The 25,416-nt window shown below is 44.8% G+C and overlaps 1 protein-coding gene across 2 annotated transcripts in view; it reads right to left on the reverse strand.

Moving 5' to 3' along the window:
- Positions 1-25,416, reverse strand: part of cps1 (carbamoyl-phosphate synthase 1, mitochondrial) — a 217,824-nt gene that overhangs the window by 68,352 nt on the left and 124,056 nt on the right. For both annotated transcript variants that reach the window (XM_070876254.1, XM_070876252.1), the window contains exons 22-24: positions 14,282-14,423; positions 2,939-3,004; positions 2,786-2,849 (exon numbers count right to left, since the gene is read on the reverse strand). In XM_070876254.1, the coding sequence (XP_070732355.1) occupies positions 2,786-2,849; positions 2,939-3,004; positions 14,282-14,423 (272 nt within the window). The remainder of the gene's footprint in view (positions 1-2,785; positions 2,850-2,938; positions 3,005-14,281; positions 14,424-25,416) is intronic.

Consider the following 25,416-nt stretch of genomic DNA (forward strand, 5'->3'; position numbering starts at 1 on the left):
GAAGCAATGCAGGAAAGTGATTGTGGTAAGGATAACCAGATTATGTCAGGAAGGGACAGAGCATACAAACACAAGAGTGCACTAACAAATAGGGTCCAGGTAAGAAAAAATAGCGATAAGACAAATAGGGCTATAGTACAAAATAATGTTAAGATGTCTAACAATGTTAAAGAGACAAATTTAAAAGCATTGTATCTGAATGCATGAAGCATCTGTAATGGGGTTGACGAATTAACAGCACAAATAGATGTAAAGGGATACGATATAGTTGCAATTACGGAGACCAGGGTTGGGAACTGAATATCCAAGGATATTCGATATTTAGGAAGGACAGGCAAAAAAGAAGAGGGGTTGGTGTGGTGTTTTTCGTAAAGGATGAAATCAGAGCAATAGTGAGAAAGGATATTGTCTCAGAAAATCAAGATGTAGAATCAGTCTGGATAGGGCAAAGGAGCACCAAGGGGCAGAAAACATTGGTGAGAGTTGTCTATAGGCCTCCAAACACTAAGGGTAATGTAAGGGATGGCATCAAACAGGAAATTAGAGAAGCATGTAGTAAGGGTACTACAGTAATTGTAGGTGACTTTAATCTACATATAGACTGGCCAAACCAAATTAGTAATAATACTGTGGAAGATGAATTCCTGGAGTGTGTACGAGATGGTTTTCTAGACCAGTATGTTGAGGAGCCTACCAGGAAACAGGCTATCCTAGAATGGGTATTGTGTAATGAGAAGGGGTTAATTAACAGTCTTGTTGTGCGGGGTCCTTTAGGGAAGAGTGACCATAACATGATTGAATTCTTTATTAAGATGGAAAGTGAAGTAGTCCAATCCAAAACTATGGTCCTAAATCTAAACAAAGGAAACTACGAGGGTATGAGGAATGAATTGGCTGTGATAGATTGGGAAAATTCATTAAAAGGCATGACGGTGGATAGGCAATGGCTAATATTTAAGGAACGAATGCATGAATTGCAACAGTTATACATTCCTTTCTGGTGTAAAAACACAAAAGGAAAAGTGACCGAACCACGGCTAACAAAAGGATAGTATTAGATCCAAAAAGAGGAGTTATACAAAGTTGCCAGAAAAGTAGTAAGCCAGAGGATTGGGAGCAGTTTAGAATTCAGCAAAAAAGGACCAAGAGATTGACTGAGGGGAAAAGAGAGTCTGAGAGTAAACGTGCAAGAAACATAAAAACCGATTGCAAAAGTTTCTACAAGTACGTAAAAAGAAAAAGATTAGTGAAGACAAATGTAGGTCCTTTACAGACAGAAATGGGAGAATTTGTAATGGGGAACAAGGAAATGGCAGAACAATTAAATAAATACTTCGGTTCTGTCTTCACGGAAGAGGACACAAATAACATCCCAGAAATGCTAGGGAACCAAGGGTCTAGTGAGCAAGAGGAATGAAAGGAAATGATTATTAGTATGAAAATAGTGCTGGAGAAACTAATGGCACTGCAAACCTGATGATCCCCAGGGCCTGATGATCTGCATCCCAGACTAAAAGAGGTAGCCATGGAAATAGTAAATGCATTGGTTGTCATCTAAAACTAGAGGGCATTGTTCCAGAATAAGGGGCTGCCCTTTTAAAACTGAGATGAGAAGGAATTTCTTCTCTGAGGGTTTTAAATCTGTGGAATTCTCTGCCCCAGAGAGCTGTGGAGGCTGGGTCATTGAATATATTTATGGCGGCGATAAGACAGATTTTTGAGCGATAAGGGAAAAAGAGTTATGAGGAGCAGGCAGGGAAGTGGAGCAGAGTCCATAGTCTGATCAGCCATGACCTTATTAAATGGCGGAGCAGGCTAGAGGGGTCAAATGACCTACTCCTGCTCCTATTTCTTATGTTCTTATGGTGAACTTGGCTTGGTGCAAGTTAGGATATGGGCAGCAGAGTTCTGGATGAGCTGATAATTACAGAGGGTGGAAGATGGGAGGCCGGCCAGGAGAGCATTGGAACAGCAGAGTCTAGAGATGACAAAGGCCTGAATAAGTGCTTCAGCGGAAGATGGAGGGGCAGATTATTAGCGATGTTACGGAGGTGGATGTAGGCAGTCTTTATGATGGAGACGATATGGAGTCAGAATCTTAGCTCGGGGTGAAATAGAATGCCAAGTTTGCAAACAGTCTGGTTCAACCAGAGATGGCGGCCCGAGTGGGGATGGAATAGTTGATGAGCCCATGAGGATTGTGGCAGGCACTGAAGGGGATGGCTTCAGTCTTCCAAACGTTTATACTAGAAGAAATTGCAGATCATCCAAAATTGTACGTTTGACAAGCAGTTTGATAGTACAGCGGAGAGAGCTAGTGGTGAGGTAGAGCTGGGTGTCATGAGCACACACATGGAAGCTGGGCCCATGGCTTCGGATGTTGTCACTGAGGGACAGCATGTAGATGAGGAAGAGGAGGGAGCCAGGGTGAGAGGCTTGGGGGTCTTCAGAGGTAATGGTGGGAAGAGAAGCCATTGCAGGCGATTCTCTGGTTACAACAGGATAGACAAGAATGAAAGCAAGCAATGGCAGTCCCACCAAAATGGACAATTGAGGAAAAGTGCTGGAGACAGACAGGCTTGACCATGTCAAAGTCTGTATTGAGGTCAAGGAGGGGGAGGGACAGTGCACCATGGTCACAAGTCACATCGAATGTCATTTGTGACTTTGATAAATGCTCTGGCACGGACTGAAACCTGATTGGAGGGGTTCAAACATGGAGTGGTGGGAAAGATGGACATGGATTTGGGTGGCAACACATCTCGTGTTTTTTTATTTTATTTACCTATATGGTATGGTCCACATCCCAGCACCATGATTCCATGATCATTGAAATCCAAGTCATGCTCCTGAAACAGAAACAGAGCTCATCTATTTTTGGTCAAAAGAACAGTGGAATCCAGTAAATTAAAAAAAAACTTGTCCTAGCAAGACTCACCTGTCCGTGATATGTGGCGTACAGGTAATTGGTGATAGCTGGGTACTCTGCAGCGAGCGTGTCAATCTAGCAAAGGAAAGCAGATGAGAGTGAATGAGGCACATCGGCCAATCTCAGCTTATCATTCTTTAGTCCAAGTGTTTTGCCTCCATTACTCATCCATGAGAACATTCGAAGTGCTGATCACTGTGTGAAGCTACTCCTGATATTTTCACTAAATTTTCCTTTCACCAGTTTTAACCTATGCCCCTTTGCTTTAGTATCTTGGCATGCCGTGAAATAATGCCATTTACTACCTTATATACTTCTTATAAAGTCCCTTCATCATCACTTGCTTCCAAAGCTAAACAAGCCTTTCTCCAACCTTGGAGCCTAGTAGTTTAGATGTTTCCCTTGACCTAGAGTTTGCTCCATGGGCGCAATTAGTTTATTGCGCCCAAAATGTGTTCGACACTGCAGTCGTCTGGCCGAGGTTGAATTGCGCTCACCTACGTGTGGAGGCGGAGGATGTGGGTAAAGTACTTAATGAATACTTTGCGGCTGTCTTCACAAAAAAGGGGGATGATGCCGATGTTGAAGTTAAGGACGAAGTGTGAGAAATATTGGATGGGATAAACATAGTAAGAGAGGAAGTATTAAGGGGTTTAGCATCTTTGAAAGTAGATAAATTGCCAAGTCAGGATGAAATATATTCTAGGCTATTAAAAGCAAGGGAGGAAATTGCGGCGGCTCTGACCATCATTTTCCAATCCTCTCTGGCTACAGGAGTGGTGCCAGAGGATTGGAGAACTGCTAATGTCGTACCATTGCTTAAAAAGAGAGGAAGGGATAAACCGAGTAATTACAGGCCAGTTAGTTTAACCTAGGTAGTGGGAAAGTTATTGGAAAAAATTCTGAGGGACAGTATAAACCTTCATTTAGAAAGACACAGATTAATCAAAGACAGTCAGCATGGATTTGTTAAAGGAAGTTCGTGTCTGACTAACTTGATTGAATTTTTTGAGGAAGTAACAAGGAGGGTCGATGAGAGCAGTGCGTTTGATATAGTCTACATGGATTTTAGCAAGGCTTTTGACAAAGTCCCGCATGGTAGGCTGATCAAAAAAGTAAAGCCCATGGGATCCAAGGGAGAGTTGGCTGAGTGGCAGGAAGCAAAGGATAATGGTTGATGGGTGTTTTTGCGACTGGAAGGCAGTTTCCAGTAAGGTTCCAAGGGCTCAGTGCTCAGTCCTCAGTCCCTTGCTTTTTGTGGTGTATAGTGATGATTTAGACTTAACTGTAGGGGGCATGATAAAAAAAGTTTGCAGATGATACAAAAATTAGCCGTGTGGTTGACAGTGAGGAGGAAAACTTAAGACTGTAGGAAGATATCGAATGACTGGTCAGTTGGGCAGAAAAGTGGAAAATGGAATTCATTCCAGAGAAATGTGAGGTAATGCATTTGGGGAGGTGCAACAAGACAAGGGAATACATAATAAATGGGAGGATACTGAGAGATGTAGAGGAACAGAAGGTCCTTGGATAGTATGTCCACAGATCCTTAAAGGTAGCAGGACAGGTCGATAAGGTAGTTAAAAAGGCATATGGAATGCTTTCCTTTATTAGCCGAGGCATAGAATACAAGAGCAGGGAAGTTATGCTAGAACTGTATACAACACTAGTTAGGCCACAGCTAGAGTACTGCGAACAGTTCTGGTCACCACATTCCAGGAAAGATATGATTGCACTGGAGAGAACAGAGGAGATTTACTAGGATGTTGCCAAGACTAGAAAATTTTAGCTATGAGGAAAGATTTGATAGACTGGGATTGTTTTCTTTCAAACAGAGGAGGCTGAAGGGAGACCTTATTGAGGTGTATACAATTATGAGGGGGCCTAGATAGAGTGGATAGAAAGGACCCATTTCCCTTATTAGAGGGGCCAATAACCAGAGGGCATAGATTTAAAGTAAGTGGTAGGAGGTTTAGAGGGGATGTGAGGAGAAATGTCTTCACCCAGAGGGTGGTGAGGGTCTGGAACTCACTGCCTGAAAGGGTGGTAGAGGCAGAAACCCTCATAGCATTTTAAAAATACTTAGATGTGCACTTGAAGTGTCGTAACCTACAGGGCTACGGACCAAGAGCTGGAGAGTGGGATTAGGCTGGACAGCTCTTTGTTGGCCGGCACGGACACGATGGGCCAGATGGCCTCCTTCTGTGCTGTAAATTTCTATGATTCTATGGAGACTACAAGTTAAGCAACACTTTTCTCTCAGTCCTGCCAACTTTTACAGCAATTAATTCAATTCGTTCTGTACAGTCTGCAGTCATTTTAACTTTTCCCCGCCTACAGAGGGAGATCTAGAAAATGAGCCATCCATTAAATTTTGTTTACAACAGATCTTCGATTTCCACAGCAGCAGGGCAGGCCCAACCTTTAAAACACTGCTGAATTGCACTGGTTTCATATGTCGTCAGGAGTCTGTGCAGCTGAGAATCTGGGAGCAAAGTAATGACACCTCCACCCTACCCCGAACAGGCACAATTCAATCAAACTCGTCTTTCGAGATGAGGGGGCGTGGCCAGGTTTGTAGGCGGGGACCCGTTCAGACAAAGGGCTCATTGAACACACTTAAATGATCATGGATACTTCATACTGCGGGCATAACTCATTGACAGCCAAATTTCCACGATCGCTTACGCGGTGTGATTTGTTTGCACCCAGATTGAGCTATACCCGGGCGCATGTCAGCAGGAAAATTCTGGCCTTCATGTTTTGGTCATCAAAAGGTAAAGACAATGTGTGATCAACACTGAGCCACAGAGAGAGATATTGGGACAGGGAGGTAGGTTTTAAAAGAGTGTCTTAAAGAATGAAAGTGAGGTAACGAGGTGGAGAGGTTTAGGGCTGAATTCCAGAGCTTAGGGCCTCAGCAGCTGAAGGCACAGCCACCGATGGTGGAGTGATGAAAATCAGTGATGTGCAGTTGGCAGAATTGGAGGAGCCCAGAGATCATAACGGTCGTCAGGCTGGAGGAGTTTATAGAGACAGGGAGGGGCGAGATCATGGAGGAATTTGAATACAAGGATAAGCATTTTAAAATCGAGGCTTGCTGGACCAGGGGGGTACATCATAGAGACTTCAGTCTGTGGTTAGAGTGTACAGTATCGGGACTTCAGTCTGTGGTTAGTGTGTACAGTATCGGGACCTCAGTCTGTGGTTAGTGTGTACAGTATCGGGACCTCAGTCTGTGGTTAGTGTGTACAGTATCGGGACCTCAGTCTGTGGTTAGAGTGTACAGTATCGGGACTTCAGTCTGTGGTTAGAGTGTACAGTATCGGGACTTCAGTCTGTGGTTAGAGTGTACAGTATCGGGACCTCAGTCTGTGGTTAGAGTGTACAGTATCAGGACTTCAGTCTGTGGTTAGAGTGTACAGTATAGAGACTTCAGGAGATGGAGTGTACACTATGGAGATTCCAGGAGGTTATTAGAGTGTACAAGATAGGGACCTCAGTCCGTGGTTAGAGTGTACAGTATAGAAACTTCAGGAGTTGGTTTGAGTGTACAGTAGAGTAACTGGAGAAATACCACCAACGATGTCTCCGCAAGATCCTACAATTCCCCTGGGAGGACAGACGCAACGTTGGCATCCTCGACCAGGCCAACATCCCCAGCATTGAAGCACTGACCACACTTGATTAGCTCCGCTGGGCAGGTCACATAGTTCGCATGCCAGACACGAGACTCCCAAAGCAAGCACTCTACTCGGAACTCCTTCACGGCAAACGAGCCAAAGGTGGGCAGCGGAAATATTACAAGGACACCCTCAAAGGCTCCCTGATAAAGTGCAACATCCCCACTGACACCTGGGAGTCCCTGGCCAAAGACCGTCCTAAGTGGAGGAAGTGCATCCGGGAGGGCGCTGAGCACCTCGAGTCTCGTAGCCAAGAGCATGCAGAAATCAAGCGCAGGCAGCGGAAAGAAGGTGCGGCAAATCAGTCCCACCCACCCCTTCCCTCAACGACTATCTGTCCCACCTGTGACAGACTGTGGTTCTTGTATTGGAATGTACAGCCACCTAAGATTGGAAGCAAGTCTTCCTCGATTCCGAGGGACTGCCTATGATGATGATGATGGTGATAGAGACTTTAGTCTGTCGTTAGTGTGTACCGTCTACCTACTTCAGTCTGTGGTTAGTGCATACAGTATAGAGACTTCAGTCTGTGGGTAGAGTGCACAGTATACAGATTAGTCAGTGGTTAGTGTGTACAGTATAGAGACTTCTGGAGTTGGAGAGAGTACATTTTAGAGACTGCAGGAGGTTATTAGAGTGTACAGTATACGGACTTCAGGAGTTGGTTAGAGTGTACGGTGTCGAGACTCCAGTCAGTGGTTAGATTGTACAGTATAGAGCCTGCAGGAGGCTTTGAGTGTACAGTATAGGTACCTCAGTCTGAGGTTAAAGTGCACAGTACAGGGACTTCAGAAGTTGGTTCCAGAGCACAATACAGGGACTTCAGGAGTTGGAGAGAGTGTGCAGAGTGTGCAGAATAGAGACTTCAGGGGGTGTTTAGTGTGTATAGCAGAGCGACTTAAGGATGTGGTTAGAGTGTACAGTATAGAAACCTCAGCCTGTGGTTAGACTGTACAGTATGGAGACTTCCATCTGTGGGTAGAGTGTACAGTATAGGGACTTCAGTCGCTGGTTAGTGTGTACAGTATAGAGACTTCATGAGGTGGTTAGATCGTTCAATATTGAGATTTCAGGAGGTGGTGAGAGTGTACAGTATAGGGATTTCAGGAGTTGGTTAGAGTGTAGAGTAGAGAGACTTAAGTCCGAGGTTAGTGTGCATTAAGGAGACTTCAGGAGGTGGTTAGAGTGTATAGGGACTTTAAAAGGTGGTTAGAATGTACAGTAGAGACTAAAGTCTGTGGTTAGAGTGTACGGTATAGAGACTTCAGTCTGTGGTTGCAGTGTACACTATAAAGATTTCAGGAGGTGGATAGAGTGTACAGTATCTGGACTTCAGGAGGTGGTGAGTATATATTAGAGGGACTGCAGGAGGTGGTTAGAGTGTACAGTATAGACACTTTGGTCTGTGGGCAGAATGTAAAGTATATGGTCTTCAGTCTGTGGTTAGTGTGTACAGTATAGTGAAATTGGGAGGTGGTTAAAGTGTACATTAGAGATTAAAGTCTGTGGTTAGTGTGAACAATATAGAGACTTCAGAAGGTGGTTAGTGTGTACAGCATTGTCATTTCAGGAAATGGTTAGAGTCTACAGTATAGGGACTTCAGGAGGTGTTTAGATTGTACAGGATAGAGACTTCAATTTGTGGTTAGAGTGTACAGTATAGAGACTTCAGGAGATGAGTAGAGTGTGCAGTGTAAAGACGTCAGAAGGTGGGTAGAGTGTCTATTAGTTACCATGAGTAAAATCAGTTTGTGGGAGGCGGAAGATGTGGGTTCTTAATTAATACTTTGCGTCTGTTTTCAGAAAAGAGAGGGGCAATGCAGACACTACTATCGAGTGTGAAATTTTAGATGAAATAAACTTAGTGAGAGGTGGTATTACGAGCTTTAGCAGCTTTGAAAGTGGCTAAGTCTCCAGGCCTGGATGAAATGTATCCCAGGCTGTTAAGAGAAGCAAAAGAGGAAATAGCAGAGGCTTTGACCAACATTTTCCAATCCTCTCTGGCTTCAGGTGTGGTGCCAGAGGACTAGAGGACTGTTAATGTGGTACCTTTGTTTAATAAGGGAGAAATGGATAGGCCGAGTAATTACAGGCCAGTCAGCCTCACTTCAGTGGTGGGAAAATTATGGGAAAAAATCCTGAAGGACAGCATAAATCTTGACATAGAAAGACACTGATTAATCAAGGCGAGTCAACACAGATTTGTTAAGGGAAGGTCATGTCTGACTAACTTGATTGAATTTTTCGAGGAGGTAACCAGGAGGGTAGATGAGGGCAAAACGTATCATATAGTGTTTATGGATTTTAGCAAAGTTTTTGATAAGGTCCCACATGGCAGATTGGTCATGAAAGTAAAAGCCCATGGGATCCAGGGCAAAGTGGCAAGTTGGATCCAAAATTGGCTCAGAGGCAGGAAGCAAAGGGTAATGGTTGTTGGGTGTTTTGGTGACTAGAAGGATGTTTCCAGTGGGGTTCTGTAGGCCTCAGTACTAGGTCCCTTGCTTTTTGTGCTATACGTCAATGATCCAGACTTGAATATAGGGAGCATGATTAAGAAGTTTGCAGATGACACTAAAATCGGCTGTGTGGTTGATAACGAAGAAGAAAGTTGCGGACTGCAGGAAGATATCAATCAACTGGTCAGGTGGGCAGAACAGTGGCAAATGGAATTTAATCCAGAGAAGTGTGAAGTAATGCATTTGGGGAGGGCTAACAAAGAAAGGGAATACACATTACATGGTAGGACACTGAAGTGTAGAGGAACAAAGGGACTTTGGAATGCATGTCCACAGATCCCTGAAGGTAGCAGGCCAGGTCGATAAGGTGATTAAGAAGGCATACAGATTGCTTGCCTTTATTAGCTGAGGCACAGAATACAAGAGCAGGGGGTTATGCTTGAACTGTATAAAACACTGGTTAAGCCACAGCTGGAGTACTGCGTGTAGTTTTGGTCACCACATTACAGGAAGTACGTGATTGCACTAGAGAGGGTACAGAGGATATTTACAAGGATGTTGTCAGAAGTGGAGAATCTTACCTATGAGGACAGATTGGATAGGCTGGATTTGTTTTCCTTGGAATAGAGGAGGCTGAGGGAAGTCCTGATTGAGGTGTATAAAATGATGAGGGGCCTAGATATAGTGGATAGAAAGGGCCTATTTCCCTTAGCAGAGGGATCAACAACCAGGGGCATAAATTCCAAGTAATTGGTAGAAGGTTTAGAGGGGATTTGAGGAGAAATGTCTTCATCCAGAGGGTTGTGGAGTTCTGGAACTCACTGCCTGAAAGGATGATGGAGGCAGAAACCCTCACCACATTAAAAAGATACTTGGATGTGCACCTGAAGTGCGGTAACCTGCAGGCCTATGGACCTCGAGCTGGAAAGTGGGATTAGGCACAGACTTGATGGACCGAAATGGCCTCCTTCCGTGCTGTAAATCTCTGATTCCACAGTAAAGGGACTTCAGTCTGTGGCAAGTGTGTACAGTATTGAGACTTCATAACATAAGAAATAGGAACAGTAATAGGCCATGTGGCCCTCCGAGCCTGCTCCGCCATTCAATAAGATCATGGCTGATCTGATCATGGACTCAGCTCCACTTCCCTGCCCGCTCCCCATAAACCCTTATCATTTATGAAACTGTCCATTTCTGTCTTAAATTTATTCAATGTCCCAGCTTCCACAGGTCTCTGAGGCAGCGAATTCCACAGATTTACAACCCTCAGAGAAGAAATTTCTCATCTCAGTTTTAAATGGGCGGTCCCTTATTCTAAGATCATGCCCTCTAGTTCTAGTCTTACCCATCAGTGGAAACATCCTCTCTGCATCCACCTTGTCAAGCCCCCTCAATCTTATATGTTTCAATAAGATCACCTCTCATTCTTCTGAATTCCAATGAGTAGAGGCCCAACCTACTCAACCTTTCCTCATGTCAACCCCCTCATCTCCGGAATCAACCTAGTGAACCTTCGCTGAACTGCCTCCAAAGCAAGTACATCCTTTCGTAAATATGGAAACCAAAACTGCACGCAGTATTCCAGGTGTGGCCTCACCAATACCCTGTATAGCGGTAGCAAGACTTCCCTGCTTTTATACTGCAGCCCCTTGGCAATAAAGGCCAAGATTCCATTGGCCTTCCTGATCACTTGCTGTACCTGCATACTATCCTTGTGTGTATCATGCACAAGTACCCCCAAGTTCCACTGTACTGCAGCACTTTGCAATCTTTCTCCATTTAAATAATAATTTGCTCTTGGATATTTTCTGCCAAAGTGCATGACCTCACACTTTCCAACATTATACTCCATCTGCCAAATTTTTGTCCACTCACTTAGCCTGTCTATGTCCTTTTGCAGATTTTTTGTGTCCTCCTCACACATTGCTTTTCCTCCCATCTTTGTATCGTCAGTAAACTTGGCTACGTTACACTCAGTCCCAGTAGATTGTAAATAGTTGGGGTCCCTGCGGCACCCCACTAGTTACTGGTTGCCAACCAGAGAATGAACCATTTATTCCGACTCTCTGTTTTCTGTTTAGTTAGCCAATCCTCTATCTATGCTAATATATTACCCCCAATCCCGTGAACTTTTATCTTGTGCAGTAACCTTTTATGTGGCACCTTATCGAATGCCTTCTGGAAGTCCAAATACACCACATCCACTGGTTCCCCTTTATCCACCTTCTTTGTTACATTCTCAAAGAATTCCAGCAAATTTGTCAAACATGACTTCCCCTTCATAAATCCATGCTGACTCTGCCTGACCGAATTATGTTTTTCCAAATGTCCTGCTACTGCTTCTTTAATAATAGACTCCAACATTTTCCCAACCACAGATATTAGGCTAACTGGCCTATAGTTTCCTTTTTTTTCTGCCTCCTTTTTTAAATAGGGGCTTTACATTTGCAGTTTTCCAATCTGCTGGGACCTTCCCAGAATCCAGGGAATTTTGGTAAATTACAACCAATGCATCCACAATCCCTGCCACTACTTCTCAAGACCCTAAGATACAAGCAATCAGGTCCAGGGGAATTTATCTGCCTTTAGTCCCATTATCTTGCTGAGTACCACCTCCTTAGTGATTGTGATTGTGTTAAGGGGCTATAGGGGGGCAGGGGGGGAGCTGTGGGGAGAACTTGACTATCCACTGTTGGAATATTGTTAGTGTCCTCTACCATAAAGACGGATATAAAATATTTGTTCAGAGTTTCTGCCATCTCCATGTTCCCCATTACTAATTCCCCGGTCTCATCCTCTAAGGGACCAACATTTACTTTAGCCACTCTTTTCCTTTTTATAGACCTATAGAAACTCTTGCTATCTGTTTTTATATTTTGTGCTAGTTTACTTTCATAGTCTATCTTCCCTTTCCTAATCATTTTTTTAGTCATTCTTTGCTGGCTTTTAAAAGCTTCCCAGTCTTCTGTCCTCCCACTAGTTTTGGCCACTCTGTATGCCCTTGTTTTTAAATCAGATACCGTCCATTATTTCTTTAGTTAGCCACGGATGGCTATCTTTTCTCTTACACCCTTTCCTCCTCACTGGAATAGATTATTCTTGAGAGTTATGAAATATCTCCTTAAATGTACACCACTGTTCATCAACCGTCCTACACTTTAATCTATTTTCCCAGTCCACTTTAGCCAACTCTGCCCTCATACCTTCATAGTCTCCTTTATTTAATCTTGGTACTCTGGTTAGTGATCCAACTTTCTCACCCTCCATCTGAATTTGAAATTCAATCATGCTATGATCACTCATTCCAAGGGGATCCTTTACCAGGAGATTGTTTATTAATACTGTCTCATTACACAGGACCAGATCTGAGATAGCCTGCCCCCTGTTTGGTTCAGTTAGATGCTGCTCAAGGAACCCGTTCCTTATGCATTCTATGAACTCCTCCTCAAGGCTACCCTGACCAATTTGATTTGTCCAATCAATATGGAGGTTAAAAATCACCCATGATTATTGCTGTTCCCTTTTTACAAGCCCCCACTATTTCCTGGTTTATGCTCCGACCAACAGAGTTGTTACTGGTAGGGGGCCTATAGACTATGCCCACCAGTGACTTTTTTCCCTTATTATTCCTTATCTTCACCCAAACTGTTTCAACATCCTTATCATTTGAGCCAATACAGTTTCTCATTATTGCAGTGATTCCATCCTTTATCAATAGAGCTACCCCACCTCCTTTTTCTTTCTGTGGTTAGAGTGTGCAGTACAGATACTTCAGTCTGTGGGTAGGGTGTACAGAATAGAGACTTCAGGAGGTGGTTAGAGTTGTACAGTAGAGGGACTTCAGGAGGTGGTTAGCGTGTATAGTATAGGGACCGCAGTCTGTGGTTGGTGTGTACAATACAGGGACCTCAGTCTGTGGTTAGAGTGTACAGTATAGGGACAAGTTTGCTTACGATACAAAGATGGGAGGAAAAGCAATGTGTGAGGAGAATACAAAAAATCTGCAAAAGGACATAGACAGGCTAAGTGAGTGGGCAAAAATTTGGCAGATGGAGTATAATGTTGGAAAGTATGAGGTCATGCACTTTGGCAGAAAAAAATCAAAGAGCAAGTTACTATTTAAATGGAGAAAGATTGCGAAGTGTTGCAGTACAGCGGGACCTGGGGGTACATGTGCATGAAACACAAAAGGTTAGTATGCAGGTACAGCAGGTGATCAGGAAGGCCAATGGAATCTTGCCATTTATTGCAAAGGGGATGGAGTATAAAAGCAGGGAAGTCTTGCTACAGTTGTACAGGGTATTGGTGAGGCCACACCTGGAATACGGCGTGCATTTTTGATTTCCAAATTTACGAAGTATACTTACTTTGGAGGCAGTTCAAAGAAGTTTCACAAGGTTGATTCCAGAGATGAGGGGGTTGACTTATGAGGAAAGGTTGAGTAGGTTGGGCCTCTACTCATTGGAATTCAGAAGAACAAGAGGTGATCTTATCGAAACGTACAAGATTATGAGGGGGCATGACAGGGTGGATGCAGAGAGGATGTTTCCACTGATAGGGGAGACTAGAACTAGAGGGCATAATCTTAGAATAAGTGGCTACCCATTTAAAACTGAGATGAGGAGAAATTTCTTCTGAGGGTTGTGGATCTGTGGAATTCGCTGCCTCAGAGAGCTGTGGAAGCTGGGACATTGAATAAATTTAAGACAGAAATAGACAGTTTCTTAAACGATAAGGGAATAAGGGATTATGGAGAGCGGGCAGGGAAGTGGACTTGAGTCCATGATCGGATCAGCCATGATCGTATTAAATGGCGGAGCAGGCTCAAGGGGCCGTATGGCCTACTCCTGCTCCTATTTCTTATGTTCTTATGTCCAGGCTGTGGTTAGAGTGTACAGTAAAGGGATTTTAGACTGTGGTTAATGTGTACAGTATAGTGACTCTAGTTAAGAGAAAGGACTTGAGGTATTGGGACTATTTAGAGCAGAGAGCTGGTCCAGGCATGATGGGCTGAATGGCCTCCTTCTGTGCTGCACACTTTTATGATTGAGATCAGCTAACATAAGTGTATACCAGAGATTGAAATCAGGCCCTTCTAGCTTATGACTTGGTACTGTGGGGAATGATGGTCTCCAATGAAGGACAAGTTCACACGCGCGCCATTATGTGCACACACACGGCCCTGCCGAGGCAGGATACATCAAGTGACTGACCTGTTTAACCTGTGGTTTAATGTTCCTGCTTATCCTCAACTTTCTTGCATCGAGTTCAGTTAGTCCGATGCAGTCCCCAATCTGGCGGTCTGAAAATCCGTCTTGCTTCGCTTTTAATAGCAGCTCGTCAGTGATGGATTCACTGATGGGAGAGAGCGCACAGCAGGTAAAGCAACAATGCAACTTTGCAGGTGTACAATTAGCTCCCCCAAACCTACCTGCTTAGTTAATCTAACCTTACACCATTGGGCTGTGTTGTAGGTCAGGGCTGAGAGTGTGGTGTTCAACCAGAGACTCACAACCCACAAGTACCCTTTGCCCGGGTGAGGCCTCAGCACCTACCAGACCTGTGGAGGTCCAACAGGGACAGAAGCCCGTGTAATCCCACCACCTCCAATGGCAGCTCTCCAGTTCCATGATAGTTTGGCTCTTGGATTGCCCTGGGAGGCAGAGTTTGCATCCGCTATATGATCACATACCACTGGTGCTGAAGTATTGTGAGGCCTGAGATAAGCAAGGCAGGACTGCCTATGGCTTAAAAACATGGGCCAGGTAACAGAAACAGGAAATACTGGAAACATTCAAGATGTCAGGAAGCATTTCAGCAGAACTTCATTGACCTGAAATGTTGTCCCCCCCCCCCCGCGGCTCCTCTCTCCTTTCCAGCATCTGCAGTATTTAGCTCTTCGCCCAGATAATCTCAGCCCACACGTCTCCTCTGTTAATTCCACTTTTATTATCTTGGACTTGAAGCCAGTCTTCAATAATACATTCTTCATAGCGCAGAGACATTTGGTATTATGGGCTGGTGGAAATAGCTTCTCATTTACTTTCCATTCAATTTGACTTTCTTCTCTGTAAGTCACTTCTAAGCACACAAGAGTGAGTGTGTTTGACCTGGCCTTTGCCTCTAGCTTGCTGTTCTGGCACCAGCCATTCAGATGTACCAGTGGCTCATATGTAAGAGACAGTGACAGATATGTCTAATTAATTACCACTTCAAGTCACATTGCATGAAGTTGACCTCCTACACACTGAATCAAGCAGTACAGAAATCGAAGTTGAAAAAAATCATGTTGCCATAGTGCCTCTGATTTAACTGGGAGGATCTGTGCTCCTCATGATGGGTTTGGGCGAAGTGTGGATGCATGGGTGCCAGGATCAGACTCGGTTGTGTTTGCTACCTCTCCAATCAATGGCTACTTTGGGCGAGGTACTTGTTGTCAATGCCCATGGAACAGTCAACATCTACCAGTTCGGACAAAAGGTCATCGATCTGAACTGTTAACTCGGTTTCTCTCTCCACCGATGCTGCCTGACCTGCAAAATGTTTTCAGCATTTTCTGCTTTGATCCCATGGAAATGTACCCCAGCAATCGCCAGAATCTTCAGGAGAGTAGAAGAGAAAATTCCCCAAAACATATTTACCGCACAACAGCCTCCAAGTATGACAAGTTGAATGTACAATAGGACAGGATCAGCTTGCAATGGGAGACAAAGTGACCAATTGAGAGCAAGAAGAGAGAAAAGTTAACTTTTACTAGTTCATAACTAGTGCTGCGGGGAGGGTTAAACTAATTTGGTAGGAGAGAGGGGAATCGGAATGAAGCATCAGAGGAGTACAGAAGATTGGGAGAGACAAGCAGCATTAGAATAAAGACTAGCCCAGAAAGAGGAGGGATCAAACAGGGGGAAGTGCTAAGCAGACCAAGGCAGATTTAGAGTGCATGTGTGTAAATGCAGAGCATGACAAACGAGGTTGGTGAGCTGCAGGCACAAGTTGCCGCATGTGGTTATGATGTATTGGCAACAACAGAAAACCTGGCTCAAACAAGGACAAGATTGGGAATTTAACAATCAAGACTACAATATATTCAGGAGGAATAGGGAAGCAAGAAAAGGGGTGACAGTATTGATCAAAGATATGTTACAGCACTGATCTCCCTGACCTACATTGGCTCCAGGTCTGGCAATGCATTGAACTTAAAATCCTCATTCTTGTTTACAAATCCCTCCATAGCCTCATGCTTTCCTTGTCTCAGTAACCTCCTCCAGTACTACAATACCCTGCAGTCTCTGCACTCCTCCAATTCTGGGTTCTTTTATGGCCCTGATTTTCATCCTCCTACCATTAATAGCTGTGCCTTCAGCTGCCCAGACCCCAAGCACTGGAATTTCCCTCTCTAAACCTCTCTGCCTCTGTACCTATCACTAGTCATTTAAAATACTCAACACCTACCTTTCGCCAAGCTTTTGGTCATCTGCCCTAATATCTCCTCACGTGGCTCAGTGTCAAATAACGCTCCGGTGAAGAGCCTTCGGACATTTTACTTCATTAAAGGCGCTATATAAATGCAAGTTGTTCTTGTTGAAAGGGGTGATGCTTGAGGGTTCAAAGACAGAATCTTTTTGGCTAGAGTTAAGAACCAGCAGAGGAGCTGTTACATTGCTAGCTGCATACTGTAGCTCAGTCGGGAGCAAATGGAGAAACAAATTTGCAAATGAAGTTCAGAAAGAGGTAAAAACAAGTGTAAAAAAAGAGAAACTTCAATTATCCTAATGTAGACGGGGGGAAAAAGTGTAGTCTTCTTCTTAGGCAATCCTCCGGAGTTGAGGAAGACTTGCTTCCACACTAAAATGAGTTCTAAGGTGACAGTTGAGACCAATGCGGGATCTACAGTCTCTATCACAGGTGGGGCAGACAGTGGTTGGAGGGACGGGTGGGTGGGTTGCTTGATTTGTCGTTTGTTCCTTCCGCTGTTTGTACTTGGCTTCCCGTGTGCTCCCGGCGAAGAGACTCGAAGTGCCTTCTCAGATGCTCCCCCTCCACTTTGACTTATCTTGGACCAGGGATCCCCAAGAGTCGGTGGGGATGTTGCATTTTTTCAAGCAGGTTTATGAGGGTGTCCTTGAAGTGTTTTCTCTGCCATCCTGGGACTCGCCTGCCGTGACGTAGCTCAGAGTAGAGTGCTTGTTTCTGGAGTCTAGTATCGGGCATGCAATGTGGCCAGCCCACCAGAGCTGATCGAGCGTAGTCAATGCCTTGATGCTGAGGATGTTGGTCTGAGACAGAATGCTAATGTTGGTGCACCTCTCCTGCCAATGAATTTGCAGGATTTTACGAAGGCAGCGTTGGTGGTACTTCTCCAGTGCTTTGAGGTGCCTGCTGTACATAGTCCATGTCTCTGAAGCATATAGGAGGGCGGGTATCACTACTGCTCTGTAGACCATGAGCTTGGTGCCGGGTTTGAGATCCTGGTCTTCGAACACTCTTTTCCTCAGGCGAACGAAGGCTGCACTGGCACACTGAAGGCGGTGTTGGTCTTCGTCAGCGATGTCTGCCCTTACTGATAGTAGGCTTCCAAGGTATGGGAAGTGGTCCACATTGTCCAAGGTCTCATCGTGGATCTTGATGATTGGGGAGCAGTACTGTGTAGCGGGGGCAGGTTAGTAGAGAACCTTTGTCTTACTGATGTTAAATGTGAGGTCCAGACTCTCGTACGCTTCAGTGAAAGTGTCAATGATGGTTTAGAGTTTGGACTCAGAGTGTACACAAACACAAACGTCATCTGCATATTGTAATTCAATGACAGAGGTTGGAGCAACCTTGGATCTGGATTGAGGCGTCAGAGGTTGAACAATTTCCCGTTTGTCCTGTAGATTAACTCCACTCCAGCAGGGAGCTCATTAAGAGTGAGATGACGCATTGCTTGACCCCGGTCCGCACGTGTATTTAGTCTGTGGTGGATCTGTTGGTAAGCATCATGGCTTGCATGTCATCGTGAAGCAGGCGAAGGATGGTGACAAATTTAAGGACACTCCATAATCCCTCACGGTTGACAAGAGTCGAAGGCCTTTGTGAGGTCAAAGAAAGCCATGTAGAGAGGTTGATACTGTTCCCAACATTTTTCTTGGATTTGTCACACGTTGAAGATCATGGCCACTGTGCACCTTAGTGGGTGGAATCTGCATTGTGACTCTGGGAGGAGCTCTGCAGCCACTGGGAGGAGATGATGGAGGAGGATTCTTTATTTTTCCTGCGGCAGACAGCTGGGAAACTCCTCTAATTAGTGCAGTCGGACTTGTCCCCTTTCTTGAAGATGGTCACGATTACGGTGTCTGAGATCCCCTGACATGCTCTCTTTCTTCCAAATCAGAGATGAGATCATGGATTAGCGCTGAGGACGTCTCCGCCATGTTTTAGTGCTTCGGCAGGAATTCTATCTGCTCCTGAGGTCTTGTTATTTTTCAGTTGTCGGATGGCCTTTTCAACCTCATGCCGGGCTGGGATTGTGCCGAGGTGGTGACGGGTAGCATGCTGTGGGATGGAGTCAAGGGCACTCATGTCAAAGACAGACTCCTGGTTGAGAAGATCCTCGAAGTGCACCTTCCAGCAGGCACTGACTGCCTCTCTGTCCTTGATGAGCATCTCTCCGTTCTTGGCTCTCAGTGGAATAGGACCTCGAGTGCTTGGGCCGTAGGTGATCTTGACTGCGCTAAAAAATCCCGCAGGTCGTGACTGTCGGCTAGATGCTGGATCTCCTGCCCTTTTTCGACCCACCATTTGTTCTTTAAGTCACGAGTTTCCTTTCCAACTCTGCCATTAAAGTCACCAAGGAGAATCAGCTTGTAAGAGGCAAGGAAGAGGAGGAATTCCTGAAATGTGTATGGGAGAACTTTCTTGATCAGTATATTTCCAGCCCAATGAAGGAGGAAGCAGTGCTGGATCTGGTTCTGGGGAATGAAGTAGGGCAAGTAGAGTGTGTTACTGTGAGAGAGCATTTGGGGAACAGGGATTATATCATCCAGTTTAGAACAGTTATGAAAAGGACATCAAACGAAATACTCAACTGGAGGAGGGCTAATTTTAGTGAGTTAGTAGCTGATCTGGCCCAGGTGGATTGGAATCAAAGATCATCAGGAAAACAGTAAATGAACAATGGGAGGCCTTCAAAGAGGAGATAGTTTGTGTACAGACTAGACACATTCCCACAAGGGGGAAAGGAAGGACATCCAAAGCTAGGATAACGAGATACAGAAATTAAAATGGAACAGATATTGGAGGCTTGTGATAAATGTCAGGCTCATAATACAGTAGAGAACCAAGCTGAATACAGAAAGTACAGAGGAGAACTGAAAAATGAATTAAGAGGGGCAAAGAGAGCGTATGAGGATAGATTAGCAGGTGACATAAAAGGGAAGCCAAAAGTCTTTTATAAACTTATATAGAGTAAAAGGATAATCACAAAAAAAGGTGGGCCCTGGCCAACACTGAGCCATTTAGTTGGTGTTCCAACGTGGGCCCTTTCTAGAAAATGGCAAATGCCAGACAGTTGACAGGGCTGGGTGTGTGGCCCCTTTAAGGGGCTGCGCGGCAGATTCACAGTTTCACACATGCGCAAGGTTTAACATTGAAAAAGCCGGTCCGGGCTGCGCAGGACCGACAGAAAGTTGTGCGGCTCAGAGGGAAAGTAGGCTGCATTCTTACAGAACGACAAGCCTTTCTAAAATCAATCTCCCAGCCATACAGACAAAGGAGACCCCAGATTTGGACCCAGTCTGTGCTATTCTATGATATCCGGTGGCCTCAGTATCTATGGGAGATGGAGGTGGTGTATCAGACAAGATTCCTGTCTTCGAGCACAAACCAGTGGCCACTGCTTGAACATGTAACATCAGATGAGAACAGGATGCTCCTCAGCCGTGCAGCTCTCTGCAGTTGAACAATCTGATAGCACTTAACATCTAGGCTCACGTCTGAGGAGCAGCCACTTGGGTATGGTACCAGATAATGCCAGTCACCCAATGAATTGGCCCCCAGAATGAGTCAGCAACAAGTTAACATTGGAAAAGGCAAAAAAAAGAGAGAAAATTGTTCCTTTGTGCATCAGGGAAGGAACGAGGGCAGGGCTGAGCCGGACACGTGCCCTCGGCAGGACTCTGCACAGTACTCCAGGTGTGGTCTCACCAAAGCCCTGTACAATTGAGCAAGACTTGCTTACTCTTGTACTCCGGCCCTCTTGCAATAAAGGCCAACGTGCCATTTGCCTTCCTTATTGCTTGCTGTATCTGCATGTTAACTTTCTGTGTTTCCTGCACAAGGACACCTAAATCTCTCTGAACACCAACATTTAATAGTTTCTCACCATTTAAAAGATAGTCTGTTTTTCTCTTCTTCCATGAGACTGCACAATGGAAATCAGGCTTCAGGTGTTATGTGTAAACCTGTAAATACCTTGTTTAACCACCAGAGGGCTCATCCCCTGGAGTCCCAAGGGATCGCACAATCCCTTGGGAGCACCTGTACATAAGGAGGCCTCACAGGCTGGAGAGGCACTCTGGAGACCTGTAATAAAGGACTACGGTCACACTTTACTTTAAGCTTACAGTATCTGGTCAGATTCTTTATTCAAGACATAAACATCAGGCCTACGAGCTCTCTAGCCACTCATTAAATGAACCATGTTAGCCTGGCTGGGTTAGCCCTGGGGAAGGTGGTGGTGGCTTCCAGCCCTACTCCACAGCTCATGTTGCAATTCTGTGCTGACAACAATGCATTGTTTTATTCGATCAATCCTTTCATTGGTCTCTCTCTAACCAATCAATCCCAGTCAGTATATATTGATCAAGCAAAATCTTTCCACCAATATACAGTACTTAATTTATCAGCATTCAATTTAATCTGCCCAACAGCACAGACAGCAGGAATATAGGAACAGGAGGAAATCATTCAGCCCTTCCAGCCTCTTCAATGAGATCATGACAGATCTGTAATTTAACTCCATCTACCCACCCTGGTTTTATATCCATAAATGCCCTTTGCCTAACAAATATCTATCAATCACGGTTTTGAAATTTTCAATTGACCCCCAGCGTTGATGGCTTTTTAGGTCAGAGTTCCAGATTTCTATGACCCTGTGTGTGAAGATATAACCCCTGAATGACCGAGCTCTGATTTTAAGGTTAAGCTACCTTGTTCTGGCATCTCCCACTAGAGGGAAAAGTTTCTCTCTATCTACCATATCAACTGCTTCATTCATCTTAAACACCTCAATTAGATCACCCTTCTATACTCGAGGGACTACAAGCCTAGACTTTTTTGTAATGGCCATCATCTGACACTAGTGGTGTGAGCGGTACCTATCAACCCAAGTTTGGATTTTGTCATGGGCAGGCTGTAGGCTGGCATGGGCTGCTTCATCAGAAAAGTTGCGAATAGAGCTGCATACTATGGAATAGTCAACAAACAGCTCCACTGTCGACCTTCAAATCACCAAATACATTCACACATGAAGAACCGTTGTTTGAGAGAAGAGACGAATGACAGATCCTCATTGACTAGGGCTTTTGATGTAAAGGGCAGACACACACACGTCATTTCTGGAATTCAGCTCTTTTGTCCATGTTTGGACCAAGGCTGTAATGATATCTGGACCAGTGGTCCTGGTGGAACCCAAACTGAGCATCAGTGAGAAGGTTATTGGTGAGTAAGTTGTTGGTTGCACAATTGACAACCCCTTCCATCACTTTGCTGATGATTGAGAGTAGACTGATAGGGTAGTAATTGGCCAGATTGGATTTGTCCTGCTTTTTGTGGACAGGACATACCTGGGCAATTTACCACTTTTCCAATTTTTCTCGGTATGCTCTTCTGCACTCATTGAGCCAGAGTTGGTCATCTGGCTTGACAGTGATGAGATTACAGATTGTGGTGGAAAACAATTCTGCTGCTGCTGATGGCACACAGCACCTCATGGATGCCCAGTTTTGAGTTGCTAGATCAGTTCTGAATCTATCCCATTTAGCATGGTGATAATGCCACACAGCACGATGGAGGGTATCTTCAGTGTGAAGTATGCTCCTCCTGTACCATGTGGGAACTCAGGGACACTTCCGGTGTCACTGACGACTACGTGTGCAGGAAGTGTATCCGCCTCCAGCTCCTGACAGACCGCGTTGCGGAGTTGGAGCTGAGGGTGCATTTACTCTGGAGCATCCACGATGCTGAGAATGACATGAGTAGCACATGTAGCAAGTTGGTCTTACCGCAGGTGAAGGGTCCACAGCCAGCTGGGGAATGGAAGACCAGCAGGAAGAGCAGTGCAAGGAAGGTAGTGCAGGGGTCCCTGCGGTCATCCCCCTGCAAAACAGATACATCGTTTTGGGTACTGTTGAGGAGGATGACTCATCAGGGGAGGGCAGCAGCAGCCAAGTTCATGGCACCGTGGCTGGCTCTGCTGCACAGAAGGGTGGGAAAAAGAGTGGGAAAAAGAGTGGGAGAGCTAAAGTGATAGGGGATTCAATTGTAAGGGGAATAGATAGGAGTTTCTGCGGCCGCAACCGAGACTCCAGGATGGTATGTCGCCTCCCTGGTGCAAGGGTCAAGGAAGTCTCAGAGTGGCTGCAGAGCATTCTGGAGAGGGAGGGTGAACAGCCAGTTGTCGTGGTACATGTAGGTACCAATGATATAGGTAAGAAGCAGGATGAGGTCCTACAAGCTGAATTTAGGGAGCTAGGAGTTAAATTAAAAAGTAGGACCTCAAAAGGTAGTAATCTATGGATTGCTACCAGTGCCACGTGCTAATCAGAGTAGAGGGACCAGGGTAGTTAGAATAAATATGTGGCTTGAGCAGTGGTGCAAGAGGGAGGGATTCAAATTCCTGGGACATTGGAACCAGTTCTGGGGGAAGTGGGACCTGTACAAAAGGGACATCCTGCACTTGGGCAGGACTGGAACTGATGTCCTAGGGGTAACATTTGCTAATGCAGTTCGGGAGTGTTTAAACTAATATGGCAGGGGGATGGGAACCTATGCAGCGAGATAGGGCGAAGTAATATGGAGTCAGAAACAGATGGTAGAAAGGTAAAAAGCAATAGTGGACGGCCGAGTAAACAAAGGCAAGAAACAAAAAGGGCCACACTACATCATAATTCTAAAAGGACAAAGGGTGTTAAAAAACAAGCCTGAAGGCTTTGTGTCTTAATGCAAGGAGTATCCGTAATAAGGTGGATGAATTAACTGTGAAAATAGATGTTAACGGATATGATGTGATTGGGATTACGGAGACGTGGCTCCAGGATGATCAGGGCTGGGAACTCAACATCCATGGGTATTCAACATTCAGGAAGAATAGAATAAAAGGAAAAGGAGGTGGGGTAGCATTATTGGTTAAAGAGGAGATGAATGCAATAGTTAGGAAGGACGTTAGCTTGGATGATGTAGAATCTATATGGGTAGAGCTGCAGAACACCAAAGGGCAAAAAACGTTAGTGGGAGCTGTGTACAGACCTCCAAACAGTAGCAGTGATGTTGGGGAGGGCATCAAACAGGAAATTAGGGGTGCATGCAATAAAGGTGCAGCAGTTATCATGGGTGACTTTAATATGCATATAGATTGGGCTAACCAAACTGGAAGCAATACGGTGGAGGAGGATTTCCTGGAGTGCATAAGGGACAGTTTTCTAGACCAATATATCGAGGAACCAACTAGGGTGGAGGCCATCTTCGACTGGGTGTTGTGTAATGAGAGAGGATTAATTAGCAATCTCGTTGTGCGAGGCCCCTTGGGAAAGAGTGACCATAATATGGTGGAATTCTACATTAGGATGGAGAATGAAACAATTAATTCAGAGACCATGGTCCAGAACTTAAAGAAGGGTAACTTTGAAGGTATGAGGCATGAATTGGCTAGGATAGATTGGCGAATGATACTTAAGGGGTTGACAGTGGATGGGCAATGGCAGACATTTAGAGACCACATAGATGAACTACAACAATTGTACATCCCGGTCTGGCGTAAAAATAAAAAAGGGAAGGTGGCTCAACCGTGGCTATCAAGGGAAATCAGGGATAGTATTAAAGCCAAGGAAGTGGCATACAAATTTGCCAGAAATAGCAGTGAACCTGGGGACTGGGAGAAATTTAGAACTCAGCAGAGGAGAACAAAGGGTTTGATTAGGGCAGGGAAAATAGAGTACGAGAGGAAGCTTGCAGGGAACATTAAGACGGATTGCAAAAGTTTCTATAGATATGTAGAGAAAAAGGTTAGGAAAGACAAACGTAGGTCCCCTGCAGTCAGAATCAGGGGAAGTCATAACGGGGAACAAAGAAATGGCAGACCAATTGAACAAGTACTTTGGTTCGGTATTCACTAAGGAGGACACAAACAACCTTCCGGATATAAAAGGGGTCAGAGGGTCTAGTAAGAAGGAGGAACTGAGGGAAATCCTTATTAGTCGGGAAATTGTGTTGGGGAAATTGATGGGATTGAAGGCCGATAAATCCCCAGGGCCTGATGGTCTGCATCCCAGAGTACTTAAGGAGGCGGCCTTGGAAATAGCGGATGCATTGACAGTCATTTTCCAACATTCCATTGACTCTGGATCAGTTCCTATGGAGTGGTAGGTAGCCAATGTAACCCCACTTTTTAAAAAAGAGGGAGAGAGAAAACAGGGAATTATAGACCGGTCAGCCTGACATCAGTAGTGGGTAAAATGATGGAATCAATTATTAAGGATGTCATAGCAGCGCATTTGTAAAGAGGTGACATGATAGGTCCAAGTCAGCATGGATTTGTGAAAGGGAAATCATGCTTGACAAATCTTCTGGAATTTTTTGAGGATGTTTCCAGTAGAGTGGACAAGGGAGAACCAGTTGATGTGGTATATTTGGACTTTCAGAAGGCTTTCGACAAGGTCCCACACAAGAGATTAATGTGCAAAGTTAAAGCACATGGGATTGGGGGTAGTGTGCTGACATGGATTGAGAACTGGTTGTCAGACAGGAAGCAAAGAGTAGGAGTAAATAGGTACTTTTCAGAATGGCAGGCAGTGACTAGTGGGGTACCGCAAGGTTCTGTGCTGGGGCCCCAGCTGTTTACGTTGTACATTAATGATTTGGACGGGGGGATTAAATGTAGTATCTCCAAATTTGCGGATGACACTAAGTTGGGTGGCAGTGTGAGCTGCGAGGAGGATGCTATGAGGCTGCAGAGTGATTTGGATAGGTTAGGTGAGTGGGCAAATGCATGGCAGATGAAGTATAATGTGGATAAATGTGAGGTTATCCACTTTGGTGGTAAAAACAGAGAGACAGACTATTATCTGAATGGTGACAGATTAGGAAAAGGGGAAGT

Source organism: Pristiophorus japonicus, chromosome 3 (genome assembly GCF_044704955.1).
Source record: "Pristiophorus japonicus isolate sPriJap1 chromosome 3, sPriJap1.hap1, whole genome shotgun sequence".
Classification (NCBI taxonomy): Eukaryota; Metazoa; Chordata; class Chondrichthyes; family Pristiophoridae; genus Pristiophorus; species Pristiophorus japonicus.